Source organism: Pantherophis guttatus, chromosome 8, assembly GCF_059756535.1.
Source record: "Pantherophis guttatus breed Tessera chromosome 8, ASM5975653v1, whole genome shotgun sequence".
NCBI lineage: Eukaryota > Metazoa > Chordata > Lepidosauria > Squamata > Colubridae > Pantherophis > Pantherophis guttatus.
In genome coordinates this window covers 9,142,807-9,163,950 of record NC_142070.1, presented here as the reverse complement: position 1 = coordinate 9,163,950, position 21,144 = coordinate 9,142,807, and the positions used below count along the sequence as shown (strand labels likewise).

General features: G+C 46.4%; 1 protein-coding gene across 1 annotated transcript in view; it reads right to left on the bottom strand.

The window, feature by feature from the left end:
- The window catches only part of FRAS1 (Fraser extracellular matrix complex subunit 1), a 447,420-nt gene that overhangs the window by 263,197 nt on the left and 163,079 nt on the right, over positions 1-21,144 (bottom strand). The window contains exons 6-9 of the mRNA XM_060687010.2: positions 14,663-14,796; positions 8,274-8,357; positions 6,117-6,218; positions 5,839-6,030 (exon numbers count right to left, since the gene is read on the bottom strand). Of these exons, the coding sequence (XP_060542993.2) occupies positions 5,839-6,030; positions 6,117-6,218; positions 8,274-8,357; positions 14,663-14,796 (512 nt within the window). The remainder of the gene's footprint in view (positions 1-5,838; positions 6,031-6,116; positions 6,219-8,273; positions 8,358-14,662; positions 14,797-21,144) is intronic.

Sequence of the window (21,144 nt, the reverse complement as noted above, 5' to 3'; positions counted from 1 at the left end):
GACAACTAGGTCAACTCATGGGAGAAAGTGGAGAATCCAGTTTCATGGATTGAATTGTATCTGCTGGAAGTTACAATTTCTTTGTCTAACCTCCCGGAATACGGCTGATCCCGGATCTCCGCACTTTCCGTAAGGCCCTGAAGACGTTTTTATTTCAGCAAGCCGGGCTGGCCTGAATAGGTTTTATGGGTTAGTTTTTTAATTGTATAGCTTGGGGTTTTAAATTGGGAGGCCGATTAATTTAATTTATTTTTAGTTATTTTTTTTATTTTTTTTAAATTTGATTTATATGCCGCCCTTCTCCGAAGACTCAGGGCGGCTTACAATGCGCTCAGCAATAGCCTTCATCCTTTTGTATATTTATACAAAGTCAGCTTATTGCCCCCACAAACTGGGTCCTCATTTCACCTACCTTAGAAAGGATGGAAGGCTGAGTCAACCTTGAGCCTTGGCGAGATTCGAACCTTGCAGTAATTGCAGGCAGCTGGTCTTAATAAGCTTAATAACAGGGTGCCTTAAACCCCTGTACTACCAAGGCTCTTAACTTTTATATTGTATGTTATTTTAATTTTCAGCTGTTCACCACCCTGAGTCCCTTCGGGGAGAAGGGCGGGATATAAATTCAATCAATCAATCAATCAATCAATCAATCAATCAATCAATCAACCTCTTTTCCGCTGGACAATCTCCTTCCATTAAATACTCTAGGGCAGGGTGTCAAACTCTTATTTCATTGCAGGCCACATCAGAGTTGTGTTAGACCGCAGGGGGCTGGGACGGGCGTGGCCAGCTTGACGACATTCCTGTCGGGGGCGCCCGAGCGCTCTGCCAGCGAAAATGGGCCCCCGAGCTCCGTTTTTGGCTGCCACAGCCTCCTGCAACCCTCCGCCAGTGAAAACGGAGCTCGGGAGAGCCGCATGTGGCTCTGTTTTCACTGGCAGAGGGTTACAGGAGGTCGTGGCAGCCGAAAACCGAGTTCGGGAGCCTGTTTTCATTGGCAGATGCATCATGGGTCTGTCCTTCGCTGTTTCCAGGGCCAGATCTAAGTACCCTGTGGGCCGGATCCAGCTACTTTGACCTTGAGTTTGTCACCCCTGCTCTAGAGCAGTGGCCTCCAAACTTTTGGGCACCAGGGACCGGAGAGAGGTTTTTCCACAGACTGCACAGGGCATGGTTTCACTTGCTGCTTACATCCCGCGGATGGGCTTCACTGGTTTACATGGCCTGGTTTCTGGCATGTCATGGCCCGGTGCTGGTCCACGGACCAGGGGTTGCGGACTCCTGCTGTAGGGTGCCAAACACAGCACCTGTATCTTTGATTGGCACAACCTTACCATGAACCTTCCATAAAGGTTCAAGATCTGCTCCCATCATGTACATCTGGCGTGGACCTGATAAGAATCCATGTCCAATCAGAAGTAACAGTAACTCCCACAGCAATTGTTATTATTGTTAATTTAATATTTTTTTTTAAATTTCTGTACCTCTCACTTCTCTGACTGTGCTATGCCTCCTGCAGCTGGGAAGTTATACTATAGAACAGTGATGGCTAACCTTTTTGCCATCGCGTGCCAGGAAGGGGGGGGGGTTGGGGGAAGTTCGCATGCGTGTATGCCCACACCCATAATTCTATGTGCCCCGCCCCACCCCTGCTTCTAGCACGCGATGGCCCAGTAGGCCTGTTTTTCTTTCTCACCTGGCTCCAGATCTTCTCTATGCATCTGGGGAGGGCGAAAACAGCCTTTCCCACCCCCTCAGAGGTCCTCCGGAGGCCCAAAAGGGCCCGTTTTCCAACTTTTGGTTAGACAGGAAGTGACTTTTTTGCTGTCCCCAGCCTCCAGAGTCTCCTAGAGAGGCTGAGAGCTGAGCCGGTGTGCCAGGCAACATGGTTCCGCGTGCCACCTGTGGCACGCGTGCCATAGGTTCGCCATCACGGCTATAGAATCTGAGTTAGGTCCTCAAGTCTCAGTCTTTTGCCATAGAAGTCCTTGTAGATTAGTTTCCAAGATTCTCCCAATTCCTCATCTTACAAAGTTCAGACTTCCACGAAGGGTTAGGACGGGGAAGAACAGAACAGAACAATAGAGTTGGAATAGAGGTCATCCAGTCCAACCCCCTGCTCAAGCAGGAAACCCTATATCACTTCTGACAAGTGGTTGTCCGGTCTCTTCCTAAAAGCCTCCAGTGATGGAGTACCTAAACCTTCTGAAAGCAAGCTTTGATTGTTCTCACTGTCAGAAAATTTCTCCTTAGTTCTAGGTTGCTTCTCTCCTTGATTAGTTTCCATCCATTGCTTCTTGTCCTACCGTCAGGTGCTTTGGAGAATAGCTTGACTCCCTCTTCTTTGTGGCAGCCCCTGAGATATTGGAACATTGCTACCATGTCACCCCTAGTCCTTCTTTTCACTAGACTAAGATAAAGGTAAAGGTTCCCCTCGCACATATGGGCTACTCGTTCCCGACTCTAGGGGGCGGTGCTCATCTCTGTTTCAAAGCCAAAGAGCCAGCACTGTCCAAAGACGTCTCCGTGGTCATGTGGCCAGCATGACTAAACGCCAAAGGCGCACAGAATGCTGTTACCTTCCCACCAAAGGTGGTCCCTATTTTTCTACTTGCATTTTTTAGGTGCTTTTGAACTGCTAGGTTGGCAGAAGCTGGGACAAGTAATGGGAGCTCACCCCATTACGCGGCACTAGGGATTCGAACCGCTGAACTGCCGACCTTACAATCGACAAGCTCAGGGTCTTAGCCACTGAGCCAACACGTCCCTCTTTTTCACTAGACTAGACATACCTAATTCCTGCTACCATTCTTCATATATTTTAGCCTCCAGGCCCCCAATCATTTTTGTTGCTCTTCTCTGCATTCTTTCCAAAGTCTCAACATCTTTTATTTTTATAACGGAGTGATCAAAACAGCATACAGGCTATAAAGCAGTGATTTGTCTCAATGGAAAGGCCTAGAAAGAAATGCTACAGGAGCCAGTCCTTTACCTGGGCAGTCCCCGGCTCTCCTGCTTCATTTAAATTCATGGCAGGTCCCCAGTTTGATCTTTCTGTACTGGTTTCATTGCTCAAGTCAAGAAGAGATCCCGATCTTTTCTTGCCTCATGAAAGGGTCACAATCTGTCTTGAACAAGCTTGAGATCAAGCAAACGGACAGAAAATTGCTTTTTCTACAAGACTCGAACAAGGAATTGGTTCATAATTGAAGGTTTTACAAGGCAGGGCGGTGATGTCACAACAGCATTGGAAGGGGATGGATTGGGGTTCTTTAACGCTTTCAAGGAGTCAGGGGACATGGCCTCCTAGATTCTGTCAGAGACATAACACACTCCTTCTGAACAAGGTTCAAATTGTCCTACCGCAAACATAGACCTAGAAGACTCTAAGGCTGGGAGAGATAGAAGGAAAGAGAAGAAGGTGGCGCCATGGTGGCACACTGGTTAGATTGCAGTACTGCAGGCGACTTCTGCTGACTGCCGGCTGACTGCAATCTGGCAGTTCGAATCTCACCAGGCCCAAGGTTGACTCAGCTTTCCATCCTTCTGAGGTGAGTCAAATGAGGACCCAAATTGTTGGGGACAATAGGCTGATTCTGTAAACCGCTTAGAGAGGGCTGTTGTTCTGCCCCAGCTACAGACCCCAAAGAACGCAGCACACACAAAGTCCGTTCAAACCTTAATTTACTGAATAAACCAGTCTTCTACAACAACAGCTGTTAATTAATTGCATTAACAGCCACCAAGAATTCAAAGAATAATAACTGAAAACTTATTATGGTTGGCAGAATGCCCAGAAGCAATTTGCAGGAAGCAAAGATAAGATAAGCAAGACAAGACACGAAGGTATGTGAACTAAGTTGTTCCCTGCAAATTGCTTCAGTCGGCATTCCTCCTTAAATAGGCTAAGGGAGTGGCCAATTAGCCCCAAGCCTTACTCTCAAGGAGACCTCCTCCTAAAGAGCCACTCCTGCCTTTTGGCAGCTCTGTGCGCCCGTGCATCGAGAAGAGGCTCCTCCTCTTTGTCCTCTTCACTTAAGGGAGCTTCTGGAGGTTCTGAAGGCCCTGGCTGAATCCCCGCCTCTGGCACCACATCTTCTACAGCCTCCTCATTGTCCGACTCGAGTGCCAACTGCACAGGCTGCTGGCGCAGCACCACACCAGCCTCCTCGCTGTCTGAATCAGCTACTAGCTGCACAGGCCGCGTAAGGGCCACAACAGCTGTAAAGCACTGTGAAGCGGTATATAAGTCTAAGGGCTATTGCTATTGTTATGGACTCAGAGACAGTGGTGATGGATGCAACATTGGAAGATCTGTAGGACCAGGCTGGGGATAGATCAACCTGGAGAAAATCTATTGGATCATTAAGAGTCAATACTGGACCTGATGGCACATAATCAATTACAGGTAGTTCTCGACTGTTCGTTTAGCGACTGTTTGAACTTATAACGGTACTGAAAAAATAATTGAGGGGCTGACACAAAGAAGAGGGGGGTCAACCTATTCTCCAAAGTACCTGAAGGCAGGACAAGAAGCAATGGATGGAAACTAATCAAGGAGAGAAGCAACCTAGAACTGAGGAGAAATTTCCTAACAGTGAGAACAATTAACTGGTGGAACAGATTGTCGAGACTGGACAGCCACCTATCTGAAATGGTATAGGGCTGTGATGGCTAACCTTTTTGCCGTCACGTACCAAAAGCGGAGGGAGTGCAGGGGGATCACACACGTGCATGCCCACACCCATAATTCAACGCCCCCCAGCACCCCGTGCATGTGCGTGCGACCCCCCTCCCCGCACTCCCCCCACTTTTGGCACATGACGGCAAAAAGGTTACTGGTGGGCCCGGTAGGCCTTTTTTTCGCCCTCCCCAGGCTCCAGAGGCTTTCTTGGAGCCTGGGAAGGGTGAAAATGGCTTCCCTCACCCCCCTGGAGGCCAGAAACGGCCTGTTTCCCAATTTCTGGTGGGTCCGGAAGGCCCGAAAATCAGCTGGCTGGCACATGCATGCGCGCTGGAGCTGAGCTAGGGCAACACTCATGTGCCCACAGATATGGCTCTGCGTGCCACTTGTGGCACATGTGCCTGTTGTGGCCCCGCCCTCTGAGCCTATCTCATTGGAGGAAGAAGGCTCCGAACATGAGGGAGAGGAGTCAGCCAGGCCTCCCTCTCCAGGCCCCTCCCCTCTAGCACTGTCTCAGGTGCCAGCCGAGGGAGAGGAGATTAGCCAGGAGCCAGGTGTCTCGGATGAGAGCGAGGAAGGAGAGCCGTCGTTCCTGGATGCACGCCAACGAAGGCGTGATAAACGGTTGCAGCAGTTAAGGAGGCGTGCTAGGGATTATAACTGAGTCACTGGACCACACCCCAGAGACTATATAAGAGAGGGTGGTGGCTGGTAAAACTCTGTGACGAACAAAAACTAACTCTGGCTAGTCACTTGAACAATGCCTGAAGCTGCCGAAGGGATATTGTTTTGCTGGACTATTTGCAATGCGTATGTAATTTTATGTTATCTGTTGAAGTAAAGCTCTTGGCAGACGGTGCTTATATTGTTGCCAAGTTTGAGATAACGACCTGTGTGCGTGCCAAGTGCTTTCTTAACCCTCGGCTGGCTGTGTTTGTGTGTGTGTGGAGACGGGGACAGATCAGTGCCATAGGTTCGCCATCACGGGTATAGGGTCTCCTGCTTGAACATGGGGGTGGACCAGAAGACCTCCAAAATCTGAAAACCAATGATTTCAGCATCTGATGTTTTCAGGTGCTTGAATAAAAAAAGGCCACTTAAAAAAAATCTTCTGAATAAGTGAAACGTAAGACATAACTGGGGAAATTCTTTACCTGGCCACAGTCCACTCTGGCACACTTGGCCTTCCGACAAGCAACCCGTCCTCCATCACAGGTACAGAAGTTACAGTCCGTATCATGCCACATGTCACTGTGGTATTTGAGGGTGCCGTTGTGTACACAGTTGCCCTCGGAAAGGACACACTCTTCACAACATTTCCCAGGGCGCCGCACTTTGTTCTCCTCCTGGGAGGATACAAGTGGAAGATTGAGGACATGAGAAAGGGGGCAAATTTCCCAGAAAATCTCCAAGTTTTAAGCGTAGGAATTACCTGCCGACAATTCAGTGGGAGGCAGCTCTTTGTAAAGCACCTGGATTCCCCTGTATCACATACGCAGGTGGTGCAAGCATCCTTCTTCCACTCTTCACCATGCTACATAAGAAAGAAAATTATTATTATTATTATTATTATTATTATTATTATTATTATTATTATTATTATTATTATTATTATTATTATTATTATTTTGCAAAAAGTTTTTTATTTTTTAAACAAAAACAACATAAGAAAGAGAATTACTTTAATGATGTCTAGTTCTCGACTTACAACCATTCGTTTATAGTGACCGCTTTGGAGTTAAAACTGAAAAAGACTTTTGACCGTTTTTCACACGTACGACCGTTGCAGCATCCCCACAGTCACATGATCAAAATTTGGGTGCTTGACAACAGGCTCATATTTATGATGGTTACAATGTCCTGGGGTCATGTGATCCACTTTTGCGACATTCTAATGAACAAGGTCAATGGGGAAGCCAGATTCACTTAACAACCATGTATGTATGTATGTATGTATATATGTATGTATGTATGTATGTATATATGTATGTATGTATGCATGCCTCTATCTATCTATCTATCTATCTATCTATCTATCATCTATCTATCTATCTATCTATCTTTCCATCTATCTATCTGTCTATCTATCTATCTATCTATCTATCTATCTATCTATCTATCTATCTATCTTTCCATCTCTCTATCTATCTATCTATCTATCTATCTATCTATCTATCTATCTATCATCTATATCTATTGATCTATTGATCTATTGATCTATTGATCTATTGATCTATTTATCTATCTCTATCTATCTATCTATCTATTTATCTATTTATCTATTTATCTATCTATCTATCTATCTATCTATCTATCTATCTATCTATCTATCTATCTATCTATCTATCTATCTATCTATCTATCTTAGTACAGGGGTGTCAAACTCAATTTCATTGAGGGCTGCATCAGGGTTGTGTTTGACCTCGGGGGGCCGGGGTGGGCGTGGCCAGCTTGACATCACTTGTGTTGGGGGTGCCTGTGGCCCGAGCGCTCTGCCAGCAAAAACAGAGTCCCAAGCTCCATTTTTGGCTGCGACGGCGTCCTGCAACCCTCTGCCAGCGAAAATGGAGCTCGGGACGGCCACACATGGCCCTCTCGATCTCTGTTTTCTCTGGCAGAGGCATGGCGGGCCAGTCCTTCGCCGTTTCCAGGGCCAGATCTAAGCATCCTGTGGGCCAGATCCAGCCCCGGGCCTTGAGTTTGACACCCCTGATGTAGTCAGTCAGTCAGTCAGTCAGTCAGTCAGTCAGTCAGTCAGTCAGCCAGTCCGTCCGTCCATCCGTCCATCCATCCAATGTATCTATCTCATTTATCTATCTATCTATCTATCTATCTATCTATCTATCTATCTATCTATCTATCTATCTAATCTATCTCTGCTTGCAGTTCAGCAGTTCAAATCTCACCAGGCTCAAGATTGACTCAGCCTTCCATCCTTCTGAGGTGGGTAAAATGAGGAACCAGATTGTTGGGGGGCAATAGGCTGACTCTGTAAACCGCTTAGAGAGGGCTGGAAAGCATTGTAAAGCAGTATATAAGTCTAAGTGCTATTGCTATTTCTGTCTGTCTGTCTTGTCTATTTGTTTATTATGAAATTTATTTGCCGCCCATCCCGTATCCAACGACTGTTACTAACTTAGCAATCGCAGTGAATCACTTAACAATTGTGGCAAGAAACCTCGTAAAATGGGGCCAAACTCACTTCACAACTGTCTTGCTTAGAAACTGGAAATTTGGCACTCGACTGTGGTCGTAACTCAAGGACTGCTTGTATTCTTTTTGTTCTGACTGCCGATGCCCACCAGAAGTCACGGTTAGAGTGCTAGTCAAATGCACACTCTCAGCCAGGAAGCAAATCCTGGGTAAAATCCCTTTACTCCACCGTCTTATCTGCACAGGTGATAGGCCCCATTCAGTCTTGCCAGAACATACCTTACTTCTTCTGATCCCTTTCAACTCATCGGGCTTTCCAAGAAGAAAGTACAGTCAATTGTTTGTTTTTAAAAAGTTAAAATTTCAAGTCGAGGGTGAGGGAGAAAGAAAAATGCACATCCAATTCGTCCTTGTGGCATTTTATCTGAAGGTTTACCTGGTATAATGCCCCAGAGGCAAAGCAGGGTTTTCGAGCACATTCTGGACAACATTTTCCAGCTGGTACGACGAGACTTTCATCCTAATCATTGGCAGAGGGAAAGGGAAAAAAAAGCAAATAAAATAGAGGTAAGACGCCAAAAGGCCAAAGGGTTGCATGGAGATTCGAAATCGTCTTATATCTCGTGCCCACTGAAGAAAAAGTTCTGTTTTTATTTAATAAATAGCTGATAACCTGGCGTTGCCCGGGTATTTATTTATCCCAATCCTGTATTAGACAGGAAGAGCAATTTCACTCTGAGCCCTGATTTCAGCAAGAATTAAATTAGTTAAAAATGTTTTCCCTGTGCCCCCAGAATCATGAAGTAAAATGATGCCATCTTGTTGTTGTGCTAGCTGATCCATGGTCCTCAAGAAAAATCAAAGCCTTGTTGAAAATGTCCGGACCAAACGTAATTTCTAATGTTGGATTTTCCCCCTTACCAGAGGGAGCCCCCTTGTGGAGTACTGTGAAGCCGTTACCATGGCAACTCCACTGTGCTGCACAGTAGAAGCCATTTTAATGCAGTACAGTAGAAGCCATTTTAAGGCACAACAGACTGTATCTTAACAGAACACACATCCCTGAGGGGTGTTAGGGGTGCCTTACCCCCACAGTATTTGTTTCCAGAGAGTAAGGCATCTGTGTACCAAGTTTGGTTGAAATTGTTTGAGGCATTCCAGAGTTATGCTGGAACATACACACACACAGAACAATTTATATATATATAGATAACTCTATATCCCACCAATCTCCGAATGAGTCATAAAACTGCAGAGGCTAGGCAAAAAAGAACAATTAATTGAAACTTCCATGGTATGATTGAAACAAAAAAATCACTAAAATTTTAAAATTAATGATCACTTATAACATAACAATACAAAGTAAAAAAACGACCTTTAGAATCTTTCAACCAGTTCAACATTCTATGAATTATGGATTGCCCTTGAGTTACAACCATTCATTTAGTGATGGTTCTAAATTTCAATGGCACTGAAAAAAGTGACTTATGATCATTTTTCACACCCATAACTACGGCAGCATTCCCCATGGTCATGTGATTCAGGGGTGAAATGCAGCAGGTTCTGACAGGTTCTGGAGAACCGGTAGTGGAAATTTTGAGTAGTTTGGAGAAACAGCAAATACCACCCCTGACAGGTCCCAGAGTGGGGTGGGAATGGAGATTTTGCAGTATCCTTCCCCTGGAGTGGGGTGGAAATGGAGATTTTGCAGTATCCTTCCCCTGCCACGCCCACCAAGCCACGCCCACCAAGCCACACCCACAGAACCGGTAGTAAAATGATTTGGATTCACCACTGATGTGATTAAAATTCAGATGCTTGGCAACTGACTCGTATTTATGACGGTTGCAGTGTCCTGGAGTCATGAGATCCCCTTTTGCGACCTTCTGACAAGCAAAGTCGATGGGGAAGTCAGATTCACTTAACAACCGTGTTACTCACTTAGCAAGTTACTGATGCCCTGAACAACTGTGGCAAGAGTGGGTCGTAAAATGGGGCAAAACTCACTTAGCAACTGTTTCGCTTGGGAACAGAAATCTGGGGCTCAATTATAGTCGTAAATCAAGGACTACCTGTATGCATTCTTAGTGAGGAAGAAGAATAGAAACGCGTTCAGAGAAAATTTCACCCTCCGCAACTTCCAGCCTTTGCAGATAATCTGTGGCTGCCAGAAAGGAGACTGGGAAGAATGATGGACAGGGTGACAAAGCTCATACTTAAAAAGAGAAAAATTCAAACGAAGCAAATGAAGCTTATTTGATGTCCTTCACACCTTAAGATTAAACCCAGCTGGAGATTCTATCAAAGAACACAGGAAGAGAAATTGCTCGAAGATTGCTAGAAGGGTTTTGTCCTCTCCCCAAGACTCATCTTACGGCTCAGACAGTGAATAAGAGAAGAAGAGGGATGTCATATTTGCCAAAACCTAACAATTACCCTGTCTTTTTTAACACAGTAGGAGGACATTTGTTTGACATAATACTTAGTCCACGATGGCCTCAAATCAAAAAGATTCTGAAAGCCCCTTTTCCCACTAACAAATTGTACTGAAATTGCAGAGTATCATACCCATACCAACAAAACTCTGAGGCAGGTAGATTCCTCAAAGAATAATTTTATTGAATATGTCATTGTTAGGAAATGATTATTACCTAACTTGTTGGGTTGGCAATATATAAACCCTCAATATAGCTTTAAGATTGCTGTATTGCATCATACTGTGTCCTGATTGGTTAGCTCTGTAGCCAATCTCCTTAAGAGGGAGCTAGAAATATGGTTTGTTTCTCTTTGCTGTTTTTGCTCTCTAATATCGCTGTATGCTACTATTTGCAAATCCAGAAGAACTGTTTATTGTGAATGACTACGACGACTGGTAAGAAGACTTTGTTATTGGATTATCCCTGGACTTTCGTTTTGCTATCTCTTGCTTTATATGTGTATGACCTGGACTGTGCCTTACTATTTCCTAAAAGTAAACACAACTCAGTGTATCTGTGTGTTGGCTGTGTTTATTCGTAACTACTGTCAAATCGCTTTCATGTGCACACCCTTGCTACTCAAGGGTTACTCTGCGAATTCCTTAACAGTCATATTGGCACAGGCTGGTGAAAACCGACTCTGATTATTCCCATTTTCAGCCTCCGCATGCCCCATTTTCCGCCCATTCCGAGCATTGGAGGGGGGGGGAAATGGGGCGCACAGAGGCCGAAAACAGGGCGCGCTGAGGCGGCAATAGGCTATGACAATCCCTGCAGCCTGAAACAGCTGATTGTCAGGAGGCAAATCCAACCAACAATCAGCTGCTAGTGCTAATCAGGCTGTGCTGAAACTGAAACGGGCTGTTTGCTGTTTGCTGCAAGGAGGCAAATTGCCGGGAGGTAGAGGCACAGGCAGATTTTTTTCCCCCTAGTTTTCCTCCCCAAAAGCTAGGTGTGTATATATACACACACCCTCTTCAAGAAGGGCTTCGTATTTGTAATGTGACTCCTGCTGGCTCTTTAAATTCAGGATGGAAGAGTGAAGGGAGACCATTGCAAGAGAGAAATTGTTTACTGCCTGAAGTTGATGATCCGTGTTGTTTGGCCTCCTGCTGCTATGCACCATGTTCCTCCTTAGTAACCCGAATGACTAGTCATCCGTTTAGGGAGCTCCATTCCTCTTAATGTGGAATAAAAGGAATGCCCATAAGATAAGACACTCTTTTGATAGTAAAAGAACTGTGTGGCTTCAGAGATGGGTGATTGTAGGAGAGGGAGTGGCAAAGAGAAGAGAGCACTAGATAAGAGCTAATGGAATTCAAGAGAGCTTGTGAGTACGTTAAGTGAGTCTAGGCTGATTCCTCTCTTGACTCCACCACCCAGGCTCTGTCTGTCTTTCTCCTACAGAGGTAGATTTTTCTAGTGATTTCCCAACTCTACTCCACAATCAATAATGGAACAACTCCTGTCCATGAGAAGAGTTAGAACAAAAGAGGTTCACTCTCTTTTTTGCGAGGACACGGTATTCCTAAATACGTCGTAAGGTCAAATCAGAAGTATGTTCCATTCTCTGGTTTACTTGTCCTAAATATTTAAAGCCTATTAAGCACACACAATCACACACACACACACACACATACACACACACACACTACTACATGTGATAAAGCTTTAACTCTCTTACTTAATTAAGAGGTAAAGCAAAAGAGGACATCAATATTAAACTTAACTGGGAAAGGGAGTAAAGAGAAACGCAGCATCAATATTTTATTGGAATAACAGAATCTAGCAATTTGGTCACTGATTACAAGCAGAGTGACTTATAAACACTCGGCAATTCATTAAAATGCAATTATGCGCTAAGAGCAAATTAAGGCTGCAGTAAAGGCTTGATTTAATGAACCATTAGCGGGGGGGATGTCTTGTTTTCCCACAGGTCCGTTAAATCCAAATGTATGTCATTTGGGTTAATTTACCTTATTTTACCTCGTTTGCATCATGATATCATGGCACCGTTGCTGCAAGTGGCGTAAGCAGTGCCATGTCCTTTACATGAGTTAAATGTGGGTAACATGAATATGCAAAAGGAAATGAGGTACATTAAGAGAAGCGTCTGGACTATTTTGGATATAACAGACTGAAACGACTCGTTCGGGAACATAATTATCTGAGCTCCATTAATCGGGGGCTCTTACAGTCAAAAGTTCCAGGGTGATTCTACAGGTAGTCCTCGACTTACAACAGTTCATTTAGTGACGGTTCGAAGCAGGGGTGAAATCCAGCAGGTTCTGGAGAACCGGTAGTGGAAATTTTGAGTAGTTCGGAGAACCGGCAAATGCCACCTCAGGCTGGCCCCAGAATGGGTTGGGAATGAAGATTTTGCAGTATCCTTCCCCTGGAGTGGGGTGGGAATGGAGATTTTGCAGTATCCTTCCCCTGGAGTGGGGTGGGAATGGAGATTTTGCAGTATCCTTCCCCTGGAGTGAGGTGGGAATGGGGATTTTGCAGTATCCTTCCCCTGGAGTGGGTGGGAATGGAGATTTTGCAGTATCTTTCCCCTGGAGTGGGGTGGGAATGGAGATTTTGAAGTATCCTTCCCCTGGAGTGGGGTGGGAATGGAGATTTTGCAGTATCCTTCCCCTGGAGTGGGGTGGGAATGGGGATTTTGCAGTATCCTTCCCCTAACTCACTTAACAACTGCAGCGATCCACTTAGCCACTCTGGCAAGAAAGAGTCGTAAAAATGGGGCAAAGCTCACTTAACAAATGTCCCACTTCGCAACAGAAACGTTGGACTCAATTGTGGACGTAAGTCGAGGACTACCTGTATTTATAGATTGTTGGCATTTTCTGTTGGCTTAGAATGCAAGGTTTTCTGGAGAAAAACTCTGATGCTGGAACCATGGTAGGAAACGCAAGAAGAGGAAAACCAACAGTTAGGAGGTTGGGATCATTTATAGTGACAATGGATGCCCGTTTGGAAGAAGTGAAAATGAAATGAAATGAAAAACCAGGTTAGGGACAAATTGCCATAAAGAAAATTTATCTAGTTAAGTGGGAGTTAAGCGCTGACCTCAACTTGATGGCACATAATCAATCAAGATGCAATATGTGGGTATGTTCCTGTGAGGGAGTAAAGACAGGATTGCTTTCTATATTTGGGGAAAGCAGCCATAGCCAGGTAAAAATACTTCCCACCCCCACTTCTTGAAAACTCAGCATAGCTCAAAGTACTGTAAAAGTTTACAGCTCCAGAAACTTGAGAGGAGGAGGAGGAAGAGGAGGAGGAGGAAAGAGGAGGGGGGCGGGGAGGAGAGGGGAAGGGGGGAGAAGAGGGGAGGAGGGAAGAGAGAAGCGAGAAGCGAGAAGCGAGTAGGAGAAGGAGGAGGAGGAGGAGGAGGAGGAGGGGGAAGGGGAGGGGAAGGGCAGATGTAGAGGGGGAAAAGAGGGGAAGGAGGAGGAGAAGGGGAAGGGGTAGAGAGGGAGAAGAGGGGAGAGGAGGAGGAGGGGGAAGGGAAGAGGGAAGAAGGAGGGAAGAGGAGGGGAGGAGAAGGAAGAGGAGGGGGAGGGGAGAGGGGGAGGAGGGGAGAGGGAAAGGAGGAGAGAGGAGGGAAGAAAGGAGGGAAGAGGAGAGGGATGGGGAGGAGAGGGGGGAGAAGAGGAGAGGAGGAGGGAGGGAGGAGGGGAAGGAAGAGGAGGGAGGAGAAGGAGGAGGAGGAGAGGAAGTGGAAGTGGAAGGGTAGAGGCAGAGAAGAGGGTAGAGGAGAGGAGGAGGAAAAGAAAAGGAGGGGAAGGGGACAAGAAGGAGAGCGGTAGAGAGGGAGAAGAGGGGGGGAGAAGGAGGAGAAGGGGAAGAGGAAGGGAGAGAATAGAGGGGGAGAAGAGGAGGAGGAAGAGGAGGAGCTGGAAATCTGTAATGTATGACCATTACAGGCAAGCAAGAAAGCTATGAGTCAATTGCCAGGATCACAAGCCACGAAATCGTATTTCTATGGCAATGCAACTGAGCAGCTGAGTATCCTAATGACGTCGTCAAGCCAAATCAGAGCGAGGGAAGTACTTCCTCCCCTCCTAGGGAATGCAGCTGTTCAAACAGAGGAATTCTTTGGCCAAGAAGAAGAGGGGAGCCCCCTCCCTCCTTTTATTGCGTCTCTCCATAACTGCAACGTAGAGGAAACGGGAAATAGGGCCAGGTCTATAATCCCGTTTTAATTTATATTTTCGGGAAGGCCAATCTTTTGTCAGGCAGCAGTTTCTCACGAGAGGATGCATCGATAAATCATCTAATTACAGCTTTAAAAAAAGGAATAAAATGCAAAGAAGTTGACAGCATGCATAATAGATCTTACCGCATTACAGAATGCAGGTGGACAAAAAATGGTGAAACACCGCAGAGAGCCATCCCGACAGACGCATTTGGCACACGGGCTCAGCCGCCATTCCTTCTTGTTCGGGATTATTTCGCCGTCGAAAGAACAGGAGTCTAAAAGACAATAAAGACAGCCAAATTGGGTCTAGGTTTGAGGTACATGTATATTGAGGCTTCAGCTGGTGCAGAATGCGGCCGCGCAGGTAGTGATGGGAGTGTCCCGACACTCTCATGTTACACCCCTCCTGCGGGACCTGCAATGGCTACCGGTTGCCCTCCGGGTGAGATTCAAGGTGCTGGTAATCACCTATAAAGCCCTAGATGGCTTAGGCCGGGGGTATTTGGTGGACCATCTGCGGCCAGCGACAGCTCCCCATCGCCCGGTGCGTTCCCACAGGGAGGGCCTCCTTGGGGTGCCGTCGGCCAGACAATGTCGGTTGGCAACCCCTAGGGAGCGGGCCTTCTCTGTGGGCGCATCTACCCTGTGGAATCAGCTTCCCCTGGGGCTCCAGGTGGCCCCTGACCTTCGCTCTTTCCGCCGTGGCCTTAAAACATGGTTATTCCGCCTGGCCGGCTTGGACTGAAGGGGTTTTAGAGGGGATTTTAATGGTTTTTATAGTTTTATTGGGTATTTTTTTAAAAAATGAACTTTGTGTGTTTTATTGTTGTGAGCCGCCCTGAGTCCTTTCGGAGATAGGGCGGCATATAAGTCCAAATAATAAATAAATAAATATTACAAAGACATATAACAGATAACAGAATAACAGAGTTGGAAGGGGCCTTGGAGATCTTCTAGACCCGTGATGGCGAATCTATGGCACGCGTGCCAGAGGTAGCACGCAACGCCCTCTCTGTGGGCACGCGAGCCGTCGCCCCAGCTCAGTTCTGCCATCCATGCGCGCGTGCCTCCCACCAGCCAGCTGGTCTTTGGGTCTCTGTTGTGCATGCGTAGGGGGAGGGGCATATGTGGGGGTCGCATGTGCATGTGTGGGAGGTGTGGGGGGGGTCACGTGAACATGCACAGGGTGGCGGGGCACATGAAGGGGGCACACATGTACAGGAGTGGGGCACATGGGGTGGCAGGATGCATGTGGGGGTAATGCGCACATTTCATTTGGGGGATTCAGGCGCGTGCTTTGGGCACTCGGTCCAGGAAACGTTAGCCATCACTGTTCTAGACCAACCTCTATACCAGGGGTGTCAAAGTCAAGGCCGGGGGGCCGGATCCGGCCAACAGGATGTTTAGATCTGGCCCGTGGGGCCGCCCTGGAAACGGTGAAGGACTGGCCCGCGGTACCCCTGGCGGTGAAAACGGAGCTCGGGAAGTCCGCACACGGGTCCTTCCGAGCTCTGTTTTCACTGACAGGGGATTGCAGGAGGCAGTCGCAACCAAAAATGGAGCCCGGGAGCTGTTCTGACCTAGCCTTCCCAAGAGCATGAAGCAGACTCCTCATCCGGATCAAATCTCTTTTATTTAGGTTAAACGGAAATTCCTCTCCAGCAAAGTCCCAACAAACCTTCCGCCGTGAATTAAAAACTTGGCTTTTCAAATCCCTTGACCTGGACTGATGGGGTTTTAAGGGTTAAATTTTAATTTTTTTAGATTTTAGATTTTATTTTGTATTGTGGCTTGTGTTTTTATTATTGTGAGCCGCCCTGAGTCCATTGGGAGATAGGGCGGCATATAAGCCGAATAAAATAAATAAATAAATTAAATAAATAAATAAATTAAATAAATAAACAGTCTTTCCTGAGATTGCACAACTACAGACCTTTATCAGGCTTGGAGAGTTGCCAAGCCGATATCTTCCAAACGCTACACTGGAGCAACAATTCCTTGGCAAGAAGTCAGGAACAGATCTTCACCCTAATGAATTGAACTAATTGTCTCCTGCAAACTCCCCTCCCCTTTCGCTCCTCTTTATTCCATATGGGAGGGGCCATTCACCATCCACCTGTGTCTTTTCTCCCGAGTCGGCCCTTGTTCCTTAGCTGTTCCCTTCTCCTGGCAGCTCTGCGCATGCGCGCATCGGGAACTCTTCTGTCCCCGTCCCACATATGCACCCTCACAGACGGCCCGGAGTTAATAAGCCACACGACAAAGTCTTTGAAGATAAAGCTGGCAGCAACCCAGTGACTAGCTGCCAATTCAGACTTTACTCACACAAAACAAAGATTAGACTGCAAGCATTCTGATAAAGCAGGCAAAGTTTCAGCAATACAACGATTAGTCCAAATGCAGTCCAACAAGGCAGGCAGAAGTCCAGTAACGCAGAGATCATGGATTATTTCTAGTTTTTGCTCGTCACAAACTGAACCGGCCACCACACCCACATTTATACCCTGTGGGGTGTGGTCCAGTGACTCAGCTAATCTCTGGCACGCCTTCCCCTCTGCTGCGCACGCTTCTCCCTGCGCCGCTGTCGAGGATCCAGCCAGCATTTATCTCCTTCATCGCTGTCCACCTGTGGCTGTGGGGACATGCTTGGCTCTGGGCCTATCTCTTGGCCTTCGGTGTCCTCCGTAGGCATTGCCAGAGAGGATGGTCCTGGAGAGGGAGGCCTTGCCAATTCCTCTTCCTCACTCTCAGAGTCTGCATCTGTCTATAGCCCAGGCTCAGGCAACGGAGCCACAACAGGAACAGGCTCCAGCTGTTCTTCTGCCCCACTGATATCCCGCTTCGAAGGCAGCTGATAACTGTTGGATGGCCCTGGCCCCATCTCTGCCTCCGATGCAGAGCACTCATCAGAGCCTTCCCCAGACTCCAGGACTGGCCCATGTTCCTCTCCAACCTCCTCACTGTCTGAGTCTGCCACCGGCTCCGCTGTCCGCTGGGGGGCCACAACAGGAGCCCATTTTTGCTGGCAGAGTGCTCAGGCCGCCACAGGCGCCCGATATGAGTGACGTCAAGCTGGCCACATCCACCCTGGCCACACCCACTCCAGCTCCCCCCCCCTACCCGAGGTCAAACACAGCCCTGATGAGGCCCTCAATGAAACCAAGTTTGACACCCCTTTTTTATACCATTTTAGACAATGGTGTCAGGTTTCAATGTCATCTCAAATAAATTGCACTCCCAAACAATTAATCTTTGCTGAAATATTCCATTTATTGAGTACGACAGATCTGGCCCCGACTTCGTCGTAGCCGATACTAACTTTCTGACCCCCAAACCCTTTCCTTTCCGTTCCCCAATTCTCATCTTCTCATTGGCCATCTTCCAAGTCAGTCTCCCCAGCTTCTGACCTCACCCCACAGGAATGTTCCCCCCCCATCCCATCTACTAGGGGATATTATCTACAGAGAAAATAAATAGGTGAAAAGTCAAGCCTCATCTTTTTATGGCAGCATCAGAATGCTGACAAATGGCTGTCCAACCTCTTCTTAAAAACCTCCAGTGATGGAGCACCCACAACTTCTAAAGGCACCGGTTAATTGTCCTCATTGTTTCTCCTTAGTTCCAGGTTGCTTCTCTCCTTGGTTAGTTTCCATCCATTGCTTCTTGATTTGCCTTCTGGTGCTTTGGAGAATAGCTTGACTCCCTCTTCTTTGGGGCAGCCCCTCAAATATTGGAACACTGCTATCATGTCACCCCTGGTCAGGGGTGAAATGTAAAATTTGTTACTACCGGTTCTGTGGGCGTGGCTTGGTGGGGGGGGTGTAATGTGACTGGGTGGGCGTGGCCAACTTTTGGTTTTTTTTTAACTTTTCAAAGCATTTTTTCTAACGCTTTGAAAAGCCTCTGCCGATCAGGCAACTCGGCTGGGATCGTCAGAGACTTTTCAAAGCATTTTTTCTACCACCTCTTCGGCCAAGAGGTTGCAGAAAAAAATGCTTTGAAAAGCCTCTGATGATCCCAGCTGAGCCGCGCGATCATCAGAGGCTTTTGTTTTTTTTTACTTTTAAAAGCATTTTTTCGTCGGAAGAGATGGTAGAAAAAATGCTTTTAAAAGTTAAAAAAACCAAAAAAAAGCCTCTGATGATTGTGCAGCTCAGCTGGGCAGGGGTGGGAGGGCAAGGATTTTTGCTACCGGTTCTCCGAACCACCCGCCGCCATCACTACCGGATCGGGCGATCTGGTCCAAACCGGGAGCATTTCACCCCTGCCCCTGGTCCTTCTTTTCACTAAACAAGACAAACCCAATTCCTGAAACTGCTTTAGCCACCAGTCCCCTAATCATCTTTATTGTTCTTTTCTGCATTCTTTCCAGAGTCTCTACATCTTTTTTTAATAATATGATGACCAAAATTGGATGCTTTATTCTAAGTGTTGTCTTACCAAGGCTTTATAAAGCAGTATTAATATTTCATGTGCAATACCCAGTCAAGCATTTCAACAATATTTTTGCAGTCCCTCTAAGAAAAGAATGTACTTCTGGGGCATGTAATGGTACAAGCCAGGGGTGGGTTCTAAATTTTTTTTACTACCGGTTCTGTGGGCGTGGCTTATTTTGTGGGCGTGGCTTGATGGTCATGACAATTCTTTAGGATTTAGCAGAGGTACTGGTCTACCAGGCTTTTAACTGCTTGCAGAGCTGTACCGGTCTACTCATTTGTTTTTGGAGGCACTGGTCTACTCATTTATTTTTGCAGGCACTGGTCTACTCATTTATTTTTGCAGGCACTGGTCTACTCATTTATTTTTGCAGGCACTGGTCTACTCATTTATTTATGCAGGCACTGGTCTACTCATTTATTTTTGCAGGCACTGGTCTACTCATTTGTTTTTGGAGGCACTGGTCTACCCATTTATTTTTGCAGGCACTGATCTATTCATTTGTTTTTGGAGGCACCGGTCTACCAGCACACTGCCTTTTAACACTGATCAGCTGTAGGGCGGCCCTTTGAAGCCCCGCAGCAAGAGTTTAAACAGTTTTTTTCATTATAGCCCATCAGCTGGGATTCAGGAGACAGCAATAGATTGGGGGTCGGGCCAAATAAAAGGTAAGAATAATGGGCGGGGCGGGGGGGCAGAACTGGTTCGATGACGTCATATCGTTACCGCTACCGGCTTGGCAGAACCGGGAGGAACCAGGAGGAACCCACCACTGGTACAAGCGTAAAAACGCTCCGGCTTAAGCACACGTGTGCAACGTTATTATGCAAGAATCAACGGTTGGAGTTTGCATCATCAAATAAAGATGAATATTTCATCACTTTGGAAGAATCATGCTTAGGAACAGATGTCCATGCTTTTCTGCCAAAATTGCAGTAGTAAATATAACGCAAAGGAGTATTGGCTTTGCCCACAATTTTGAGGAATGTTGGTTTCCATCACATTCCGACATTTGGCAACCGACTCCTATTTGTGACCGTTGCAGTGTCCCAGGGTCGTATGATCGCCTTTTCCAAACTTCTGTCCACAGGATTGTCTGGGTCGCTACCCATCCTCTTCACCACCTGTTTTCCTTGTTACCTTCTGGGAGGGGGCTCCGGGTATCCGAAGCAGAACATCCAGATTCAGCCACAGTTTTGTTCCATATACGGTAGCGTCAATTCTCAAGTTTCCTCCTTCCAATACGTATTCAAAATGGACAGTGATTAATAAGTATATGTGATGTGATGAGGTATGGTATGGTGTGGTGTATGTGTGTGTAGTGTATCATGTGTATATGTGTGTAATGTAAGTGTACAGGTAGATACATATTTTCTTTTGAGAGCAGGCAACAGAATTTCATTTTTAATGTGTGCCACTGTGCTCACAGTAAAAAAATGACAATAAAGGCTCTCTTCTCTTCTCTTCTCTTCTCTTCTCTTCTCTTCTCTTCTCTTCACTTCTCTTCTCTTCTCTTCTTCTCTTCTCTCCTCCATTCCATTCCATTCTCAATAGCTTCTCTTCTCTTCTCTTCTCTTCTCTCTTCTCTTCTCCTCTCCTCTCTCCTTTTCTCCTCTCCTCCATTCCATTCCATTCTCAATAGATTCTCTCCTCTCCTCTCCTCTCCTCTCCTCTCCTCTCCTCTCCTCTCCTCTCCTCCATTCCATTCTCAATAGATTCTCTTCTCTTCTCTTCTCTTCTCTTCTCTTCTCTTCTCTTCTCTTCTCTTCTCTTCTCTTCTCTTCTCTTCTCTTCTCTTCTCTTCTCCTCTCCTCTCCTCTCCTCTCCTCTCCTCTCCTCTCCTCTCCTCTCCTCTCCTCCATTCATTCTCAATAGATTCTCTTCTCTTCTCTTCCCCTTCTCTCTTTCTCTCCCCTTCCCATCCCATCCCATCTCATTTTTTCTTACCTTACCTCATCTTATATCTCATCTCATGTCAAAGAAGCCAGATTCACTTAACAACTGTATTATTAATTTAACACCTGCAGTGATTCACTTAACAACGGTGGCAAGAAAGATCGTAAAATGGGGCAAAATTCAATCAACAAATGTCTCACTTCACAACAGAAATTTTCAGCTCAGTTGCGGCCGTTAAGCCGAGGACTACCGGTGGTCCTTGACTTACGGCCACAACTGAGCCCAAAATT